The sequence below is a fragment of the Gracilinanus agilis genome, chromosome 3 (assembly GCF_016433145.1).
Source record: "Gracilinanus agilis isolate LMUSP501 chromosome 3, AgileGrace, whole genome shotgun sequence".
Lineage (NCBI taxonomy): Eukaryota > Metazoa > Chordata > Mammalia > Didelphimorphia > Didelphidae > Gracilinanus > Gracilinanus agilis.
The window spans coordinates 308,059,464-308,081,971 of NC_058132.1; the positions used below are offsets into that span (position 1 = coordinate 308,059,464).

The 22,508-nt window shown below is 39.9% G+C and overlaps 2 protein-coding genes across 3 annotated transcripts in view; one reads left to right on the forward strand and one right to left on the reverse strand.

Moving 5' to 3' along the window:
• The window catches only part of C3H2orf76 (chromosome 3 C2orf76 homolog), a 96,266-nt gene extending 83,377 nt beyond the window's left edge, over positions 1-12,889 (reverse strand). For both annotated transcript variants that reach the window (XM_044666633.1, XM_044666632.1), the window contains exon 1: positions 12,840-12,889. In XM_044666633.1, coding sequence (XP_044522568.1) covers positions 12,840-12,877 — 38 coding nt within the window. In that variant the 5' untranslated portion in view covers positions 12,878-12,889. The remainder of the gene's footprint in view (positions 1-12,839) is intronic.
• Positions 12,890-13,147: 258 nt separating this feature from the next.
• Positions 13,148-19,265, forward strand: DBI (diazepam binding inhibitor, acyl-CoA binding protein). Its single transcript, XM_044666634.1, has 4 exons — positions 13,148-13,254; positions 14,803-14,920; positions 17,496-17,558; positions 18,742-19,265. Exons 1-4 carry the CDS (start codon positions 13,246-13,248, stop codon positions 18,813-18,815), a joined length of 264 nt encoding a protein of 87 aa, XP_044522569.1. The 5' UTR covers positions 13,148-13,245; the 3' UTR covers positions 18,816-19,265.
• The last annotated feature ends 3,243 nt before the right edge of the window (positions 19,266-22,508 follow it).

A 22,508-nucleotide genomic window follows, 5' to 3' on the forward strand; every position in this document is an offset into this window, starting at 1 on the left:
CAGTAGAGAGCACACACACACACACACACACACACACACACACACACACACACACACAAAAACAAAGCAACTTTTTTTTTCCTTTTTGTTTTTTCCCCCCATTTTCCTGCTGAGCTATAGTGGGTGTTTTTCTGCCACCAGAGGGCAGCAACAATAATAATTATTATAATTATATAATTTACATGTAAACAATAAATAACAAATATTTAATAATATTAATGATATTATTATTATGTTATAATATAATAAACAAAACAAATAAATGAAGGCAATTTTTTTGGTTAAAAATATATATAATTAAAAATATATATGTAAACAATTATAAACTATATACAATAAATAAATTATAATATAAATGAATAAATTATAAATAATTTTCCAAATAAAAATCCAACAAAACCATATAACATAAAAACAAAATAAAACAATATGCAATATCCTTTAGCTTGCCCATACTCCAAATAAATAAATAAATAAACAAATCAATATATACATTAAAACTTATACTCTTTTCCACTTCCCTTTAATCTACCTTTTTTATCATAATGCTCAGCAGTATAAATGCTACTCTACAAGAAACCCTGGCAGTTTTTGCCCAATTAGGAACTTATAGAGTTCCAGATTAACTCTTTGTTCCTATGTGGCTTATAGTTTTCTTTTTTCTCTGGACTGGAAGATCACAACAAAAGAGAATGCGAACCAACATACAAGTTCAATTGAACCAGATCATGCATCACTTACATGGTCAAATGACAAAGGCGGATTCTCCCCAACACAGGCCTGATTTTTGCAAACCTGTTTCCCCTGAAATAGAAATATCAGGCACCTCTACTATATCTCAGATGCAGAAACTCCTCTCTCACACTCTGAACCAACTTGCTAATGCTCTGGAACTCCTGGCTAACCTTACCTCCCCACAGTCACCTTCCCAGAAACCACAACCACTAAATGATTCCTGTGCAGGCCTTTTCCCCTTAAGGGAATTGTCCACAATAGGACCTGATGGGGATGTGGTTACATTGAGACAACGTAAGCCTTTTATGAGCCAGGACATTAAAGATTTAAAAGAAAACTGCCCCTCTTACAAAGAAGAGCCCTTAACAGTAATTTAAAAAATGGATGATATTTTCTATGACTATGACCCCTCTTATAAAGATGTAGAAAAGTTGCTCCGGGCTTTCCTAACAGAACATCAGAGGACTAAAATTATCTCTCATATTAACAAAGCTTGAGGGCTCAATGAAGTACACTGGCCATCTGAAGACCCTAAATGGTGGTATAATGACCCCAAAGACTATTCAGACTTACATCTTGCTAGGAATGCCATTCTCAAAGCAATGTGAGCATACGCTGAGAAACTACAGTACTGGACCAAATTTAAACATATTACAGAATCTTATGATAAGATACCCTCCCAATTCATGGACAGGTTAATGAACTGGGAAATAGATACATGGAACTTGACCTTTCTGTTGAAAACTATATAAGGCAAATAAAGGAACAATTTGTCAATAACTCTCCTAGAGAGATCCAAGATCACTTTAAAACAAATTGCCCTATGTGGCTTGAAATAGACCTTGGTGAATTAAGGAGAACTACTGTTTATATCTTTAACAATCATAAAGAGAAACAGGAAGAGAGTAATAGTTTACTGGGCATATTTCAAAGGAAACGACTCTTTAAGTGATAAAGTTGTAAAACAACTAAAAGAGCATACTACTCAACCAATGGCAATTGCCTCTCTCCAAGAATCTAACTCTCAGCCCTTTATATGCCACTTCTGTGGAAAAAGGGGTCACATAATGATGAACTGTAGGACTTGGAAACAAGCAACTAGAAATAATAACTGCAGAAATTATAACTTTAGAAATAATAACAATCATAGAAATAATAACGATTATGGAAATAATGATTACAATAATGATTTCAGGAATCACAACTTTAGGACTAATAACAGATCTAGGAATATGGATCAGGCAATTGATAACTCATACCAAATGACTCCAGAGCAGTATATCTTGAGTGGAGCTCAGCCCTGAGCCACCCAGGGTGCTACTGCCCCTCAAGGAGGAGCCCAAGGACCTACCCAAAGATTATGAAGGTGTACGGGAGGGAGGGGGGGTTAGGCACAGGAATCAAAGGATACAACCTTTGATTTTCCAGACCCTGATGCCTTACTACCTGTTGTCCCCAACCACTGCGCAGCCCCCCACCCCATACTGATGAGTCCTATGTAACATTAAAGGTTGGTAACACCTATTATGACTGTCTTTTGGACACTGGAGCTTCCAGATCTGTATTGAAGAGTACACCAGACCCATATCGTAATTCCATAGGATCAATAAGTGTAGTGGGGGTTATCAGGGAAACCCCAAATGGTTCCAAAGCTCTCCCTTAGAACAGTGTCCATAAGACCCCTAAATGTGGAGCACTCTTTCCTCTTGATGCCTGGCTCCCCTATAAATTTGCTGGGGAGAGATCTTTTATGCAAGCTTAGAGCCACAATAAATTGCTCTCCAGATGGCTCTATGTCACTGGAATTGCCTGAGGAATCCTTAACTTTGCTCCCTGTGCTTCTTTCAGGTAGTCATGAGATGAAGGAGTCTCCCACTTTTGAAATCCCAACAGATATACCTGAGCCTCTCTGGGCTACATCACCTTCTGATGTTGGCTTACTTAAATCAGCTGTCCCTGTCCAAATTAAAACGAAATCTAGCCCACCTCCTTCCATTCCTCAGTATCCTCTCTCAAAGGAGGCAATAGAGGGCATTACTCCAGTGATAAATTCACTAGTTGACCAAGGCATCATAATGCCCTGTAAATCTGAATACAATACGCCAATCCTGCCTGTTAAAAAGCCACAATTGGGGCCCAATGGCCAGCATCTCTATCAATTTGTCCAGGATTTGAGGGTTGTGAACAATCACGCTATAAAGAGACGCCCTGTAGTTTCCAATATAAATAATTATCATTTCTTCTATTCCTACCACAGCTACATACTTTACAGTAGTAGACTTGTGCTCAGCCTTCTTTTCCATACCTATACATGAGGATTCCAGGCATATCTTTGCTTTCACCTGGAAAGGTTCCCAATGGACATGGGCACGTTTTCCCCAAGGGTTTGTTGACAGCCCTACATTATTCACACCATTCTTAACTGCTGATACAGATGCCATTAAATTTAAATACAGCCAGTTAATCCAATATATGGATGATTTGCTCTTGGCCTCATCAAATGCTGAGGCATGTCAAAAGGATAGCAAGCATCTACTTTTAGAGCTACATAAGGGAGGCCACAAGGTATCCAAAGGTAAAGTTCAGTGGTTTTCCCAAAAGTGCAATATTTAGGTTTTATTTTTACTGCTGGGTCCCATTTAATTTTTCCAAAACGTATTGAAAGTATCCAAAACTTAAGTGATCCTACCACTAAAAAACAATTGAGGGCAATACTTGGAGCAACAGGATTTTGTTGGCAGTGGATCCCTTCCTATGGGAAAATCACTAAGCCCCTTGTAGCACTCACAAAAAAAAAAAAAAAAAAAAACCCACAGTCCCCGAACCACTTAAATTGGGAAAGGAACACCGAACAGCTCTTTCAAATTTAAAACATGCTATCTTGTCTGCCCCTGCTCTAGGCATCCCAAATTATGACAAACCATTTACTTTACATGTTCATGAAAGGAAAGGGGTAGCTTCAGGTGTTCTAACTAAACTTTTGGGAACTAATCAATGTCCAGTAGCCTATTATTCAGCCCAGCTGGACCCAGTAGCTGCAGGAGCACCACCATACCTTAGAGGAATAGCTGCCACAGCTTTATTAGTGACTAAATCTGCTGATCTAGTACTAGGATCCCTCTGACCAGAATGTGCCCACACAAGGTAGAGGAATTGTTATTAAGACATAGAACTCAGGCATTTACTGATCAAAGGATTACGAGATACGAGATAACCCTATTGAATAATGAACATATCACATTAAAATGCTGTGGAGTTCTTAATCCTGCAAACTTGCTCCCTGATTTGCCAACTTCTGGAGAACCTTTACATGATTGTACATCTTTAGTGTCCACTGTTGATAAACCTCAATGATTTACTGGACACCTCTTTGGATAATATGGATTTAATATTATTTACAGATGGTTCTTCTTTTATGAGAGATGGTGTGCTCTAAAAAGGAGCTGCAGTAGTTACTGAATTGGATACTCTATGGTCAGCTTCTTTGCTCTCACATGTAAATGCACAAGGTACAGAACTTATAGCCTTAAAACAGGCCTATATCATTGCACAGAATAAAAGGGTCACAATTTACTCAGACTCCCATTATGCATTTGGCATATGTCATGCTGCCAGCATGTCATGGCTTCAAAGGGGATTCTTAACATCAGCTGGAAAATGTATTGCCAATGCAAACCTTATTACTGAATTTCTTTCTACCATCCAGCTTCCTGAAGCCATAGCTGTTGTTCACTGCTCTGCACACACAGGTGGCACTGACCCTGTCTCCAGGGGAAACAATTGAGCAGATGCTGCAGCCAAACTAGCAGCCTTAGAAGGACCAGAGTTAATTATGCCACTAACAGTTACTGATAATTTGGATCTATCCCTTTCCTATAAGGAAGTAGGAAAATGGAAGCAGAGATTTAAAGCAAAACAGATACATGGAGTATGGGTGTCATCTGAAGGCAAACCCGTGCTCCCTAGGGCTTTCTATAAACAAATTTGTCATTCCATCCATAAACATGGTCATTTTGGCACCCAAGGCATTGTAGACTCTGTTAAAAGAGTATGGATAGCACCTGGAATAACTACAATTGCCTCCAAAATATGTACAGCTTGTCCTACCTGCCAGGCCTTTAATCAGCACACTTTTCAAGGAAAAGCCTTTGTTGGACGTCCTCTAGCTTACACATTTGAACATTTACATTTGAACATTACATTTGAACATTTACGAATTGATTTTATCTCTATGCCATAAGCTGGACACTATAAATTTTGTCTGGTCATAGTCGATCAACTGACCAGGTGGCCTGAAGCATTTCTTACTGCTCAGGCCACAGCAGCTTTTGTTGCCACAGTCCTTTTAAAAGAGATTATTCCTCATTTTGGCCTGATAGCACATATTGATTCTGATAAAGGAACTCATTTTACTGACTCAGTCTTATCCAAATTTATTCATGTTTGGGGATAACTCCTAAATTTCATACACCATATCATCCCCAGAGCTCCTGAAAGGATGAATAAAGAACTTAATACTATGATTGGCAAATTGTGCATGAAGATTGATTTAAAATGGCCTGAAATTCTACCTCTGGCCCTATTTTATCTCAGAAGCAGACCCAGAGGTGATTTACACATCTCACCATTTGAGATGCTATTTGGACATCCACCTGTTCAGGCACAACCATTTAACCCTGCCTATACTTCATTGTTAGGAGGGGATACAACCATTGTCACTTATATCAGACAATTACAAACAAAATTGCGAAAACTCCACAACTCTGGAGCTGCTGTTCAAGCAGGCCCCTTAGACTTCTCGCTTCATGATTTGAACCCAGGTGATAGTGTGTACATAAAGAATTTCAAACGTACTGAACCTGCTTATGATGGACCATTCCAGCTCCTAATAACTACACCAACAGCCATTATAATTGGGGAAAGGGACTCATGGGTTCATTGCAGTCATGTGAAACGAGTACCCTCTATTGATAATGAATAATTCTCTGCACTGATTATAATTGCCTATACCTATTGTATTTGACTATTGTGCTAAGAATGCTCTATTGCTGGATTTTGCACTTTTTTTTGCACTTTATTTGATTGATCCTTGTACTTGAACGATACATATACTACCTCACAACAGAATATCTGTATTAGTGACCTATATTGACCTGATGTGTCTTTCAAAATATTTTGTGCCTTTCTGTCATTCCTTTTTGTACTTCCTTGAATGTATTATTGCTTTATATGCCTCATTTGCACTCACATCACTTTATCTACCTCATCTGAACTGTGGATCATGGCAAGTTAAAGAAGGAATGAATCTTATTTTTTGGAAATTAACCTATATTCTTTACCTCTGTGTTTGTGTAAACTACACATTTTTTAATATTTTGGGGTTTTATTTTTTTGTTTTTTTCTTTCTTTTCTCTCATTGTTTTACAATTGAAGCACATCACCAGCATTAAATAGACTTTTGACTGTTTTGATTTTTGCAATAAAAATAATCCAAAATGTCCATTTGCCTAGCATATAAATTTATACCCAAAAAGCTTTGGACTATAGAAACCTGCCACTAGTTATTAAATTATTATGAGACTTATGCTCAATGACTATGTCTAACCCAAGGAGAATTGGACTACAAAGGAGCACAGAGTTTTGACCTGCAAAGTGCCAAATGAGCACATAAAAGGAAAGAGACCAAACTAATACTACAGGGATTGATGACATTCTACGCAAAGACATGATCCTGTGTGAGACTCGACATTGTGCCGCTTAGCATATGTTAAGACGTAGGACTTCCTTGTACCACACTTGATATCAACTACTCAGCATTGATTGTTCTGGCTCCATTATCTCTGAAAGTGAAGAAAAGGATTGCACCGGGAAATGCTATTTCCCATTTGTCTCAAGATCTAGTCTCTTTTTTCTATTTCTTTCATGATCTGGCAACTTACTATAGTCCAGGCTGCTAAATTGGGTTAGTGAGTGATTGTTGTTGCAAAGCTTATGGGACATGGATCGCTACAAGAACCTGTTGTGATTTGTGAATTTTTTTTTCTTTTTCCTAGAATTTTTTCCTTTCACATTTTTTAAAAAATATCCTATAGTTCCCTCAGAGGTTATTTTTTTCCTTTTTATTTTTTCTTTGGACTCTTTGATGTTTTGAAATTGGATTCATATACCTTATGCCTTGACCATGTATTCCTGTGTGATTCCCATGTGTATCCCTGTATTTTCCTGAGGAGGAATGTAAAGTTATTCTCCTCAGGGGGGGGACTATGTTATTGCTGTGAATTTGGATTTGAATTTGACCTTAATTCGGAACAGAAGACTACCTCCTGGAATCCAGAAGGCACCATGAAGATGCCTACAGAGACCACACACTGCACCAGAAGATCCAGAGGGAACTTCAAGACATGGCAAATTTGAACTTTGGGGGAGGGGGGTTGAATGTATTTATTTTAAATGGACACTTTTATGCCAGAAAGGGAACTGCCCCCTAAATGGCTTTTTGTCAGTGCACCAAACATTGGTTTTGTTCTTTCTCCCTTTTATTTCCCATTTATCTTTGAATTATTGTAAACTTTAATTTGATTATGTTTTCATGATCCTTTGGGGAGACTGGTCTTCCAAAGGATCATAGGGAGGAATGTAAAGTTGAAAAGACCTTGTACCCCTTTAAACTACATTACCCAAACTCCCTTTCACCATACCCATAATTCCTTTTCCTATTGGTAATTGGTTTTTGTGGGCTATATTGAAATGGGTTTTTTGGCGTGGTCACGGGGCTTTTGGACCGGAGGCAGCATGATGAAGGGTGAGTTGGGTCTCTTTCCCTGCATTTTAATAAATCCTTAGAAATATCATACTTTGGAGGCACTGAATATTAATTTTAAAACTTACACAATATACAAGTGATTTAACCAGTTGATTTCAGCTTCCTCTTTTTAAAAAACTTTACCTACTTAGAATCGATATTAAGTACCAGTTCCAAGGCAAAAGAGCTTCAAGGGCTAGGCAACTGGGGTAAAGTGACTTCCCTAGGGTCATATATGTAGGAAGTGTCTAAGGACAGATTTAAGCCCAAAATCTTCTGTCTCTAGGCCTGTCTCTAACCACTGAGATGCCTAGCCACTTCTAATTTATTAAATGGGGATAAAATAGCATCTACCTCTCAAGGATGTTATGGACACAAAATATTTGTAAATCTCTTTTCAAACTTAAAGTTCTATATAAATGCTGTTATTAATGTTACCTGTGGGCTTACACCTAGCAGATTGGCCAATATGACAGCAAAGGAAAGTGATAAATGTTGGAGGGGTTGTGCCAAAATAGGGACATTAATATACTGCTGGTGGAGTTGTGAATTAATCCAATCATTCTGGAGGGCAATTTAGAACTATGCCCAAAGGGCTATAAAAGACTGTCTGCCCTTTGATCCAGTCATACCACTGCTGGGTTGTACCCCAAAGAGATAAGGAAAAATACGTGTACAAAAAATATTTTTAGCTGCGCTCTTTGTGGTGGCAAAAAACTGGATAATGAAGGAATGTCCATCGACTGGGGAATGGTTGAACAAATTGTGGAATCTGATGGCAATAGAATACTATTATGCTGGAAGGAATGATGAACTGAAGGATTTCTATGTGAATTGGAAAGACTTCCAGGAATTGATGCAAAGCAAAAGGAGCATGAAGGGTTCCAGGTATGAACAAATTATGAAAGTATTTAAGATGTATTCAAAAGCTGACTCTAATGAGCAAAGTTCTCATAGACCAGAGTAATGGATATATTTCTGATATTTCACATGATTTATTTCTGGCTACTTGAATTGAATTGGGGCTCAAATTTTGTGGAACTCAAACTTCAATATCTCTCCCTCTTTCTCTCAACCCCAGGGTTGGACTGTCTCTTTTCTCTCTTATGTCCTTCCTACCTTAATCTTTAACCCTTCCAACCCACATCCAGCTTCCCTTTCAAGTGCTCAACCCACACAAGAATATCTTGTAGCTACAGGACTGCTACAGAGCAAAACCAAGAGAATGTTATACAAAGAGACTGATACACTGTGGCACAATCAAATGTAATGACTTTTCTACTACTAGCAATGCAATGATCCAGGACAATCCAGAGGAAATTATGAGAAAGCACACTATTCACATCCAGAGAAAGAACTGTGGGAACAGAAATGCAGAAGAAAAACATATGATCGATCACATAATTCATTAGGGATATGATTGAAGTTTTGATGTTGAAAGATCACTCTACTACAGATATGAATAACACGAAAATGGGTTTTTTTGAACAATGATACATGTATAACCCAGTGGAATTGCTTGTCAGCTCCCAGAAGGGAAAGGGAAAAGGGGTGTGAAAAGTCATGAATCATGTAACCATGGAGAAGTATTCTAAATAAAAAAAAAATTTTTTTTTAATTACTCGTGAGGCCTTGGGCAAATCACTTAGCCTCTCAGGGCCTCAGTGACTTCCTTGACTTTTGAGTTCCCTTCAAGCAGTAAATCTAAGTAACCTTATTATGAGAAAGAATGGTTAATATCAGAAAAGGCAGTGTTGTCTTATAAAGGAAAAAAAATTCTACCCAATCAGCATTACAGCTATTGAGCAAGAAGGCACTTTAAGAGACCATTAATCCTAGCCCTAAAATTCTAAATATTGCAAGTGAAGAAACTGAGGCCTAAGCATACATAGGTGGATAGAGAGCCACGCCTGGAGATGGGAGGTCCTGGGTTCAAATCTGGCCTTCTAACCTCAGATACTTCCTAGCTGTGTGACCATGGGCAAGTCACTAAGCCCCCAATGCCTAGCCCTTATCACTCTTCTGCTTTAGAACTAATAAGGAGGTATGGGGTTTAAAAAAAATAAAAGAGTACATACATAATCAATGAGTGGTAGAACTAGTACCTGAACTGAAGTCCTCTCACTTTAATCCAGTAAACTTGTTACAATAGCCTACAAGCTAAATGTTGGGTGAGGCACTTCTTTGAACTTTAATTTCCTTATCTTGAAAATAGTAATAATAAAACTTGCCCAACTACCTCACCTAGTTTACTGAACAAAGATGCTGTATTCTAGATCAAAGTTATGTATTTCCACTTGAATAATTTTAAAGTTTGAAGGAGGTTTAGATATCAGGCAGTCTACCTCCCTTATTTTTACAGATAAGGAAACTAAGGTTGAGAGAAACCGATTCATCCAATGTCTCTGACAGAAATGCCTTGATCCAGAGTGGAAGATAGAACATAGAAGAAAGGTTGACTTTCCTTCCTGAGTTCATCTGGTCTCATTTATTAGCTTATTAGCTGCATGCCTCTGGGCAAGTAACTTTACCCTATTGGCCTCAAGTTTCTTCTCCAGTAAAATGAGCTGGAGGACGAAATGGCAAACAATTCCAGTATTTTTGCCAAGAAAACCCACAAAATCAGACAAGACTAAAATGACTAACAACACTGCAGATTTGTATAGGGTTATTAAATTTATTTGAGAGGAAACACTAAAAAAACTTGCATTTGATATTTGCTTTAATTCTATTATAATTTTAGTATAAGATGTTGGTCCATGGTTTTTACAATAGATTTTTACTCAACTGGATATTGAGTTCATCAATTGGGATGTTTCTTCCAATTACATAAATTCCAACTGACCCATGTGTTTGCTCAACTCCCAGACTTTGCTCCCTTTCTTCTGAAATCAGGTTACCAATGCAGTACTCAAGGCTGTTGACCTTTTAGCCCTCATCCTATTCAAGTGACCAGCCTATTTTCTTTTTTATTATATACTTTTCTAAAAATATCCATTACCCCATATTGTTTAAAGTTCATTTGTTCTATCTTAAAACCCATTCACACTTAGTATATACAATTCTATTGCCATGTCGTTCATTTCCAGTTCCTCAGGGGTTATTGTGTTCCATGTTCTGTAACTATGTAACTGCAGTAAAGTACTGATAATAAAGAGATGGACTTTTTATTTCTGTGGAAAGTCTGGGATCATTAATGAAGCTTTGCAATTTCCTGAAGGAAATCCAAACCATCCTCTCTTCTAATACCAATAAAAAAAAATACTAAGTCCTTTTATAACCCAAAAAAGATGACTGAGGAAAACTGACAATTACCAATCTATATGCCTATAATCTAAATAATGAATGCATAAGACTCATCTCCACATGCATCAAGGGCATATCTGATTACATCCTTACAATCAAATGAGACATGTACAAGGCTCTGCAAACTTTAAAGAACCATATAAATGCTATTATCTATAATTAACCAAAAATGTAGAAAATAAAAAATCCCAATGTGCTTATAGTTTTTCAATTATGTTACATAAACTTATAAAAATTAAATAGAACAGTATGCCACCTTCAATAGACTACAAAACTGTTAAGTATTCTGATGAAATGACTAGAGCTTGTTATGAATTTTGAAATTTACTGTATTTGGGAAAAATCTTTTGTTCCTCTCTCCTAATCAACAACTTCTCTGGTGTTATGTAAAATAAAGTTTATATTCAATTGTTTCAAAAGCAACTATTCCAGATGCATCTGCACTGATTTCAAACTGATTTTTTTAAGAGACTGAATTATTGCTGTTTAAAAGCATTGTATTTTATGAAGTTGGTTTAAAGGATTTTTTTGTATTCAGAATTTTGAAAATATATGTATTTCTACATACAAGATGGCACATGTAGAGATTATATTTAACAAAAAATTCTACACCACTTTCTTTAAAAACTGTAAGATATTCAGTGTTATACTTTTGAGTTGTCATGCTGGTTTGCTTTTCTTCTGGATTTCCTTCTGTTCTCATTTTAAAATATTTCACTGGCCTCTTAAAATTTTTCTTTCTTTTGGAATCACAGTTAACAAATCCACCTATTCCACCCAACATCTCTATCACAATTAAAAGGTAAGAAAAAAAACTTAGGCAGGCAACCAAACAAATTCACAGGGCCATATCCAAAAAAGTCTCTTCCTGTACTGTGTGAGCCCATTAAAGTACATAACATGATTCATCTTGAGTCCTCAGGAGTTATGCATTCCAATCTGGGAGAGAGTTACCAAGAGGTAGGACTGGGGTACAGAAACTCAGTGGGAGAGTGCTAAATATAAATATTCTTTTATCAGTTTAAAAATTTTGCAATGGAGGTCATGCCCTTAAATAAAATTTTTCTTCCTTGTCCTTGCCCCATTACGCAAGCCTGAAAACCTAACCATGAACATACTTTCTGAGTTCCAAACAGCAAACTTTCAAAGCAACTTTCTGATTTGGGGGTTTACCCTTGGTTCCAAAAGTTCGTTCTTAACAATAATTAATTCACTTCAATGTACAAGTCTGAGCAACTAATTTGTGGGAGAGAAAGGGAATCAAACTAAAAGAAGGAAGCAAATGAGCTGAGGTGCCAGGGTAAAACACCACTTAAGCTAAGACGCAAAACAAACACTTTACTTTGAGAGAGATGTGCCCACAAAGCAAACAACAAAGCTAAGGAATCCAGGTTCTGCCAAGAATGTAAGCCTCCAAAAGCCACATGCACAGGCTTCTTTTAGGCCTTGGAAAGAAAATTCTTTTTACAGTAGAGATATATTCTGCATATCTCTGATATCTTATTTTCTATCACAGTTAGAATAAAAGGAAAAGGGAGAGAGATGGAAGGAGGGGTAAGACAGGGGAGAAAGAGGGAGGAAGAAGGGAAGGGAAGAAAGGTAAGGGAAGAGGAAGGAGCCTCCACTGTGGGGGGAGGGGAAATCTTTGGAACCCCAGAACCTGCAACCTTTCCTAAAGGAGCGCATGCTAAAGAACTCAGCCCCAAGTTTCGGCTGGGGCCCCAACCCTTCTACTTCTCGTTCCCGGGAAGAAAGGAGCCCAAGCCACCCAACCCCTCTGGCGACCTCAGTGGAGTGGGAGAGACAAGGAAGTGCTTCCGGCTCTTCTGCGCCACCCCATGGCCTGGAGCGGAGGGCCGCGACAGCAGAAGGCCTAAAACTTAAAAGTCTCCAAATCCGGGAGGTTTGTCCCCGCACGCGACTCCCCCAGAGCCCGCCCGCCAACCGCACCAACGGCTTCCAATTGAAGCCCCATCCCTCCTCTCCCCTTCCTTACTGTGCGGATCGCGCGCCACTTCCGCCACCGCCTCCCATACATCCAATAGAGTTCCCCTTCTCCTTCTAAGGAGGCTCCTCCTCCCCACCACGTGGCCCAGAACTCCAACCGCACGCGCTCTCCCACTTCCCGGGGCGGGCCCAAAACCCTGAAGCGTAAAACCAACGGGAAGGGAAGGAACGCCCAGGGCCGAAGGGGAAGCGTGTCCCAGCCGGGAAGGGCGAGGCCACGCCCCCACAGAACGCTGGACAGGGCTCTGATTGGCTGCACGGAAGTCGCCTGAGCTCAACCTGAGTAGTAGTCCAACGGGGTCGGAGAAGGAGGTTAGTCCAACCCGTACTGGCTTAGAGCGCGCTTGCTCGCTGCAACATCTCAGTCGATCCTCTCCATCACGCTAATCTGCAGCATGTCTCAGGTACTAGGCATCCAGCCAGGCTGGTTAGCCGGGGATCAGCTGGGAGGCCGTGGGAGGGAAGGAATCACCTAGAGAATGAGAGCAGTGTGCGAATGGGGAAAATGTTCGCTTTCCACACCCTTGCTCCTCCAGGGGCGGAAATTGGTTTTCGAACTGCCGCCGCCCTTCTTTCTCTTTCTCCCCAGCCCTACTCCTTCTCTTCTTGGTTTCTTTTAAGTTAAGGTTATCCTTAGGCTGTAGCCGCTTTCCTCCCCAGTGATCAGCCGAGCAGTTTGTTTTCCCGGGGCAATGGAGGGGTCCAGAAGAAGGGAGAAAGGAACTTTTAAGAGCTGGAAGAGACCTTTTTGGAATTCATTCTCTTCATTTTGCAGAGGAGGATACTGAGGACCGGATAAGGGAGTGACTTGCCCGGAGTCACCGGCAAGTCAAGTGTCAGAGCTGGGACTAGAACCTAAGTCTCCTGGCTCCTAAAGCCAGAGTTTCTTTCCATTGTTCCGAAGATCCTGGAGGGTTTGGGGAGGGGAGCGAAGAGTTTGGAGAAGGTAGGGTTGCAGAGAGGGTGCATATGCCAGTGAAGAGGAGGCATTTTGGGGAACAGAGATGGGAGAGACTGGGTGTCTCAGAGGTCCAGGGCAAGGAGCCAAGAGGCTGCTTGTGCTGGCTAACGTAGAGTAAAAAGGAATATGCCTAGAGGAGGGGAATTGGGACTGGACTGCCTTGGGGGAGAGGGATGGCAAAAGATCATGGCAGGCAGCCCAGGAAAGAGCCGAACACCAAGGATTGGCTGCTCCTTTCGACCTTTCCGAGACTTATCGGGCAGTAGGATAAAGGTCGTGTGTGTGTGTGTGTGTGTGTGTGTGTGTGTGTGTGTGTGTGTGTGTATGTGTGTGTGTGCTGGATTCTACCTCTTGAAACCTCAGGGCCCCATTCTAACAAATCCAGCTCTCTCCAGGGTACTGACTATACAAAACCTTCTCCCAGACAAGGCTGAAAAAAGGGGGATTGACAACTTCTGAATGGTTGTTCCCAGAATGTGAAGCATTCCTGAATTTAGGATCATAGGATTAAAAGCTAGATGGGACCTTAAGAGATCAGCTAATTCAGTCCCCTTCTTTTACATATGGGAATTTTCTCTTCCAAAGAGATTTGTCCAGAGTGATACATGGAGAACAGCAGCAAAACTGGAACTAAGAATCAAGTTCTCTTGACTTTAAATCCAGAGGTCTTTCCACCGCAAGTTTTGTTTTGTTTAACCTGAAAGCAGATAGCAAATAGCTTTTACATAGGGCTCTAAAGATTATAAAGCACTTTACAAATATCTCACTATATCCTCACAACAATCCTGAGAAGTAGGTGCTATTATTTCCATTTTATAGATGTGGAAACTGAAGCAGACAGCAATTAAGTGAATTGCCAGGAGTCGAATTGTATTTGAACTCAGGTCTCCTTGACTCTAGATCCATTTGGTACTTGGAGTATTAGCCTTGAACCTGTCTGAATGTCTGAAGGTAAGATAGTTAATTCTCTTCCTTTCTTCCTGCCAACTAGGCTGAATTTGAAAAGGCTGCCGAAGAAGTCAAAGTCCTAAAGGCTAAACCAAATGATGATGAGATGTTGTTCATCTATTCCCACTACAAACAAGCAACAGTTGGAGATGTAAATACAGGTAATGATTGATATAGCTGGGCATCTCTGCATTAATGGAAAGTTGATTATTGACAAAGTGGTTAATTTTGAATTAATTCTGAAATAATTTAAACTATGGAGATATTCTTATTCCTTTCAAAAGAATTACTTGCACCTTACATACAGTGTAGTACTTATTAAGAACTCACATTGTGGATTGGTTTTAAACTAAAAAGGGAAGAGGAGACTTGACAAAACAATCATCACATTTCTGTGGCAGTACACCTAGAGATTGTACTGTTTTCCAAAAAGCTAAATCTGTTTCCATGGCAAAAGTGGTTTAAAAATGGTAGAGCTAGAAAGAAAACTTACAGCTAACTTCATTTTTGCCCCTAGGAATCTAGCCTTATCTGCTTACAGCTTAGCCAATTTCCTCTGGAGGCCTGGGGAAGTAAACTCTCTTGCCAAGTTTCACTCAGCTTAAAGAACCCAAACAAACTGACTTGTCCTACAGTTGCAGAATTGAACAAGATCTCATTTTGAGCAATCAATCAGTAAACACTAATTTGGCCTTTTGTGCTTTTGCCAAAAAGGATGTATACTAAGAAAGGCAGATGTAGACATTTAAGGTCCTCTTGACCCGTGAATGTTTGCAAAACCATCAGAATGTTCTTTGGATTGTTATATATTAAGCTGTTGAATCCTTGGAGGGTTGGCTTTATAGCCTGGACTAACTGGTTTCATGATAATACAACCCTAGCCTTGAGGAATCTTAATTTGCTTCTAAGTCCCTCAGAGCCCTTCCTTGACCAATGGGTGCTAATTCACCAAGGTTACATTATTATTTTTTTTTTTAAACCCTTACTTTCTGTCTTGGAGTCAGTAGTGTGTATTGGCTCTAAGGCAGAAGAATGGTAAAGGCTAGGCAATGGGGGTTACGTGACTTGGCCAGGGTCACAAAGCTAGGAAGTGTCTGAGGCCAGATTTGAACCGAGGACCTCCCGTCTCTAGGCCTGGCTCTCAATCCACTGAGATACCCAGCTACCCCCCACCAAGGTTACATTCTGAAGCAAGGAAGTTAACTAAAATAGTTTGAGCAATTGAAGACAATTTAGGGTAAGACCTAGAACATCAGCACCTGAGCTTGGGTAATTTCCTTTTCCTTATAGAGAAGCCACTTCTAATAGATATTATTAGGGTGTCTGTTGTGTGCCCAGTACTCTGCTGCTTTTCAGAACCTTACAGTCTAAATGGAGGCACAAACACCAAAAAGTTGTTCCACGAAGAACACTAGACCTGAATTCACAAGCCTGAATTCCTGTTCCATCTGCACTAACACCACTAACTCCTAGCCCTATAACCTCAGCGGAGTCACCTAATTTGTTTTTTCATTCTTTAAAATGTGGACATTTGCATGCCTAAGGATCAAATAAGGTAATATTCAATGAAGCAAACTAGAAGATCCTTCTAACTTTTAGATAGCATGGGAAAGTAAAAAGAGCACCAGATACAGAGTCAGAGGGTCAAGGGTTCAAATTCCCTTAGGTTTTTACTCAACTTTTCTGGGTCTCAGATTGGTTAATTAATCTGGAAGGGGGGAGCAGGGAGCTAGATTTCAGGCCTGGAGGTAGGAGGACTTGGGTTTAATTGTGACCTCAGATACTTCCTAGCTGTGTGACCCTGGGCAAGTCACTTAACCCCAGTTACCTAGACCTTACTGCTTTTCTGCCTTGGAACTGATACTCACTGTTGATTCCAAGTCAGAAAGTAAGGGTTTTAAAAACAGTTTTTAAAAAGGAAGGTGTTGAATTAGATGAATTTCTGAGGTCCTCTCTTGCTAAAAATCTGAATTATGCAAAGCTGTATCTAATCAAGTGTGATGTTGCAGAGTCCAGACAATAAATACTTCATTTTGAGCCAGGCTAGATTGTGGGAAGGTTTTGTACAGGAAGTATTAGGTGGACTTGCTCCTCAAAGGGGCAAAAATGCCTTTCTGTTGTATAAGCACCTCCATGGCGACCCAGATACCTGAAAAAATGGTCAGAGAATGTTGAGACAGTGCTCTGACTCCATAACATACTTGTCTTCAGTGTTAGAATAGCAATTCCTCACCATTCATGTCTGTTCTCATTACCTATGGTTGAGGGTTATGGCTCAGTGTAAGCTAATAATTGCCCAGGCTTGACTCCTTCCAAACATTTGGGCTGTGTCATGAGGTACATTATTGTCCCTCTCTCCAGGTATTTACACTGCCTCTTCAGCAAGGTTCCCTTTGATTTGTTCAACAGAGGGTTGGAAACTTGAGAAAATGCTTAAATTTCCTATGTGTAGTCTACCAATATAAAGTCAGGATTGACTTCAAAGAAACTTTCGAATTAATATTTCATAAATAATCTAACCTCATTTTGTCTGGTTTGTAAGGGAAGAACAGATGAAATTCATTTCAGAGCCTTAAGGCACAGGTAAACTTAAAGCAACAGTTTCATTTTTATCAGAAGAGTTGCTGAAAACTTTAGCTCCATTCATTAAACACTTGTTCATTATGTAGTATGTGCCTTTTGGATCATAATCCTTCCTTGCGTGTTAACTTGCTTTTTTCCCCCCTTTTGTTTAAGACCGCCCTGGCATAACAGACTTCAAAGGCAAAGCAAAATGGGATGCTTGGAACTCTTTGAAAGGTAATCTATGTTCTTTTCAGCCTTGCAAAGTACAGTCCTGAAAGGGAACTTTCATTTGGCCATATAGGTCAACACTTGATGGAGGATATGGGTAAAGAAAATAAACTGTGTAGTATATCACTTGACTCTGAGCTATCAGAGAATAAACAGTCACTTACTTCCAACAATAACCTTCTGCCTTTTCTCTCAAGAGTGGTAGAGGGGAGTTGGCTGAGCCACTAGAAATATGCAGATAGGATCAAAGCTGGTGCCATCTACCTGTTGCTATTTCTTTCCCAGGAAGTGGCATTCAGGGTAAGAACCCCTCTGCTGTTAAATTGGATACAATGGGGGATACACTCACATTAATCACCCCCACTATCACCGGCTACATTGACCGATGGTGGATACTAGCCACTTCCATAGAAGCATCAACAAGGAAGTGTCCCAGCCCCTGCTTAATCATGAGATAGCTATAAACTTAGCACAGGGTCTGCTAATGCCTTTGGGTTCCTAATGGCTCATTCTAGAAAGCTGCCTCTGTCTTCATAAAATGAGAAACTCTTGAGCTTAAGAAAGATCTATAACAAACTCCTAGAATTTTCAAGTAACTGAAAAAATAAAGAATCGCCTTCTTCATTATTGTTTAACCGGTTGTTACACAGGGAATCCTGCTTTTCCTCCTGCCTCCCTTCACTGCCAGTGTGCCACTGCCCTGCCCCCCAGGCCTGAGCAGAGTATCTCCCCTTCTTCACAAATATAATCTGGGACCACATAATATTCTTACTGTTAGAGCAAGAAGACAAAGATTTGCTTTGTCTCTCTTAAGAACTGGCTGCTTTTGCCTGAGGGCTGGGACTATAGCCAGCAGGAATGAAGGAATAGACTGCTAGTTTTGACTCTCCACTCCCAACCAAGCCTCTCTGGGAGGAGCAAACCCTGCAGGCCAGACTCCACTGTGGGAACTTTGGGGGTGGAGTAAGGGGTTAATCACTGACTTATATACTTGAGATTTTTTGATTTTGAGTGAAGGGCCCACCTCATCTCCAGGCAAGTTTGAAGACATGCTTAATCAATCATGCCTATGATATCATCACTTATGGTACCAACGTCCATAAATAATATGGGTGCAAAATGCAGATAAGTTGTCTCAGTTGTTTTTTTTTCCCCAGTACCTGACCAAACCTCTGTTGGTGATTTACAGGGAAATCCAAAGAAGATGCCATAAACGCTTATATTCAAAAAGTAGAAGAACTAAAGAAAAAATACGGAATATAAAAGAAATTGGATTCAGTCATCAGCCATGCATTTGCAAGCTAAACTAAAATAATGTCTTGATTTCTTAATCTTGTGGTCAAAGTTAAACAGTGTAAATAATGTGTAGCAGCTAGAATTGGCATGGCTTCTACAGACCCATCAGGCTGCAAGACTGTCAAGCAGTAGAGCTGGAGATCTAAGCAGTTACTAATCTTTGCTCAGTAACTTTTTATCTATAGATCAATAAAGTAAGTGTGTTTGTTACTTTAAGCCTTGTGGGCAGCTTATCAGTTAAGCAAATTTTACCTTCTCTATCCTACATGCTTTGGTTCATGCCTTTCCTTATTAGGGACTAAGGGACAAACCAAGCTAATCTATTCAGCAAACCTTTAAGCACCCCAAACATGCAGTGGTCTCCACCAGTGCCTTCCTTTTAAGGTTTGTTACCATTTAATAAAAGATCGTTGTTCAGTCGTTTTCTTTTTCTTCTCTTAGAATCAGTACTGTGGAGGGCAGCTGGGTGACTCCATGGGTTGAGAATCAGGCCTAGAGACGGGAGGTCCTGGGTTTAAATCTGGCCTCAGACATTTCCTACCTGTGTAACCCTGGGCAAATCACTTAACCTCCATTGCCTAGCCCTTACCACTTTTCTGCCTTGGAACCAATACCTAAAGTATGGGTGTATTAATATGTATGTGAGAAAACTAATAACCAACACTTATATAGCAGAGGACTTTAAGGTTTGCAGAGGATTTTGATCCTTTGATCCTCAAAAAACCCCTACAAGGCATAGGGAACTGTCATGATCCCCATTTTCCAGGTAAGGAAACTGAGATGGAGGTGACTTTCCCCAAGGTTATACAGCTAGTAGGTATCTGAGGCAGGATTTTAACTCAGGTCTTCCTAACTCCAAGACCAACACCCTTTACCCACTGAGGTAGCAGTGTTATGGGAGAGAAGAGACAGTGTGTCCAATTAAAGGGGCAGAGAAGATCAATCTGTAAAGTTTTGAACACTTTCTACATATCAAGTGCTGAGTTAAGCACTAAGGCTGCAAAGACAAACGAGATAAAGTCCTACTCTTGAGGAATTTATATTCTAGTGGAGGAGACATAAAATATACCAGATGAATATAGGATAGTTGCAGAAAGGAGAACTGTATAATTGATTCTTGAAGAAGGTGGCATTTGAGCCAACTCTTCAAGGACACCTGGGATTGCAAAAGTTGGAGATGGGGAACTGCTTCCAGGCATGTTCGTGCAAAGGCCTGGGGGTGATGTATTCTGCATGAAGAAAGGCAAGTAGGTCACTGGCTTTATCCAAGTGCTTGGGGGAAAAAATGTAGGAGAAGACTGGAAAGACAGGAAGAGGCCAGGATGTAGAGAGCTTTAAATGCCAAAGGAAGCCACAGAGATTCATTGAGCAAGGGGATAAGTATAGATCTGTGCTTTAGGAAAATAATTAGAATGGATAAAAAAAACCATGAGAAAGGGAGGCTGTTAGAGAAGTCCAAAACAAGGGAGGTGGCTTTGTGAAAGATAAAGGTGGAAATAAATGATTTGACAACTGTGTAAGTGGAGAAAGTGAAGATCCCATCTGAAATCCTTAAATGTTAGTTGAAAAGTTTATGGAGAAAAGATAGAGTTCTATTTTTTAGTTTGAGATGCTTCTAGGCAATTTGTGGGGTAGGACTGGAGCTCAGGAGAAATTGGGAGTCATCTTGGCAATTTGATCACTGAGAGCTGTTGAGACTACCCAATCCAGTGTAGAGAGAAGAGGAAGGAGCTAGGATAACCTTGTGGTACAACCAGAGAGAAGGATATAGATGAATAATCAAAGACAAGGAGCTCAAAGAAGGGAAGGGAATAATTAGCCCCCTATCTGCCAGGCCCTATGCTAAGCACTTTTTATAAGTATTATCATTCGATTTTAAGAATCAGGAAACCCAGAGAAAAAAGAAGAGTATTAAGGAGGAGGTGGTGGTCAACAGTGTCAAATACTGCAGAAAAGCCAGCATGAGGAGAAGAGATAATTAGATTTGGCAGTTAGTGAGCCAAAAGATCACAGACAAAATTGGAGAAGAGAAAGCATTAAGTAGTTGACTTAAAAGGATTTTGACTCAGAAATGGGATCTAGGGAAGGTTATTTTAAGGATGGGAGACAGGCTGCTTGTTTGTAGGCAAATGGAAAGAAACCCACTATATAGAAAGATACTGATGTTTATAGAGAGAGAAGGTGACTGGTTGGGGAAGGAAGTCTACTCAACGAGGTAAGGGAAACATCAAAAGAGATTGGCCTTGATGAGAAAAATGGCTACCTTTTCATCACAAATGAGTAAAGGAAGAAAGGTTTAGGGGCTACATAATTGTGAGATAAAAAAGAAAAGATGTCTGATGGAGAGAGAGGAACTTCTTAGTAAATGGGCTCAATTTTTTTTCATGACATCATGAGGCCAGTTCTCAGTTTGGGGAATTGAGAAAAGGTTCCAAACTGGCTCCTTGGCAAGTTGGATAAAGAATCAAAGGACTGCCTTTCAATCAAGACCTTTTAAATGACAAATTTGCAATGTGCCCAGTCAAGCTTGATTTCCAGACTTTTCCCTCTGTTCAACGGTACATAAGTGGGAGCAAAAGTAGTAAATAGTCGAAGTGATTCAGAATGAAGGTTTGGTAAGACATGAGAATCTATGAGATGAGGGTAAGGAAATCAAGAACAGAGAGTAATGGGAAGTTGAATTGATTTACCAAGGGGTCCAAATCAGGAAGAGCAGAGCAAGAAAGAGAGCTAGAGATTGTAGGTCATGACTAAGCAGAAAGTGTAGGAGCAATAAGGCACAGGAACAAATGATAGTAATCTTTATTATGGAAGTAGAATACTTGCAGGACAATGGGAAGATGAGGCCATGACTATTCCTATGTGTAGCTGCTATGGAGTGAAGGAATAAGTCATGGAAATTCAGTTAGACCGAGGAGCTTGGAAATTGAAGTGTTTGGAGCAATATCAATCTGAATGTTTAAATCCCCTTATAGGACAGGAGTTGATGGGGGAGGGGGGGAGGGGGAAGAGTGGGGTTTTAAAACAACCACAGAACACAGTGAAAAAGGAAAGAGAATGATCTGGAGGTTGGTAGATAACAGCCAACCAGGATCCAGATTGAGTAATGAAAACAAATAGGGCAAACCTCTAAGGAGACATAGATGGTATGCATTGAGAAGGCAGCATTATACAGTAGGGATACTATTCAACTAGAGGTCAGGAAACAGGTCCTGGTCTTGATTTTTCCACTAACTACTCCATGAACATGGGCAGTCCTTTGGCTTCTCATTAAATGAAGAATTTTGAGCTAGCTAATCTGGCTCTAAATTCCAGAATTCGAGTACATATTTAGGGTCTTTACTGTGAGATTATAAAGTCCTCAAGACCAAAGACCTTATTTTATACTTGCTATAGGGGTAGTGTAGTATAGTAGAGAGAGAGCTGGCTTCAAAAACCAGAAAGGTCTGAGTTCAGATTTCACTCCTGACATACTGGTTAGGTGACTCTGGGCAAGCCACCTAATCAGTACTCCAAATAGCTCTTTAAGACTACAAATAGAGATTATACCCACTGCACCAATTCAGGGAGGTTTTTCCCCTAGGCATTCCTTTTACCAATGAAGTTGCAGGCCCAGGCTCTACCCCATCCCACAATTAACACAGTGTTGTGTAATGATTT

Coding starts and splice junctions, on each gene's coding strand:
- DBI (XM_044666634.1), top strand. Junction 14,921..17,495: donor AGTTGGAGATGTAAATACAG/GTAATGATTGAT, acceptor CTTTTGTTTAAG/ACCGCCCTGGCATAACAGAC. Junction 17,559..18,741: donor TGCTTGGAACTCTTTGAAAG/GTAATCTATGTT, acceptor GGTGATTTACAG/GGAAATCCAAAGAAGATGCC.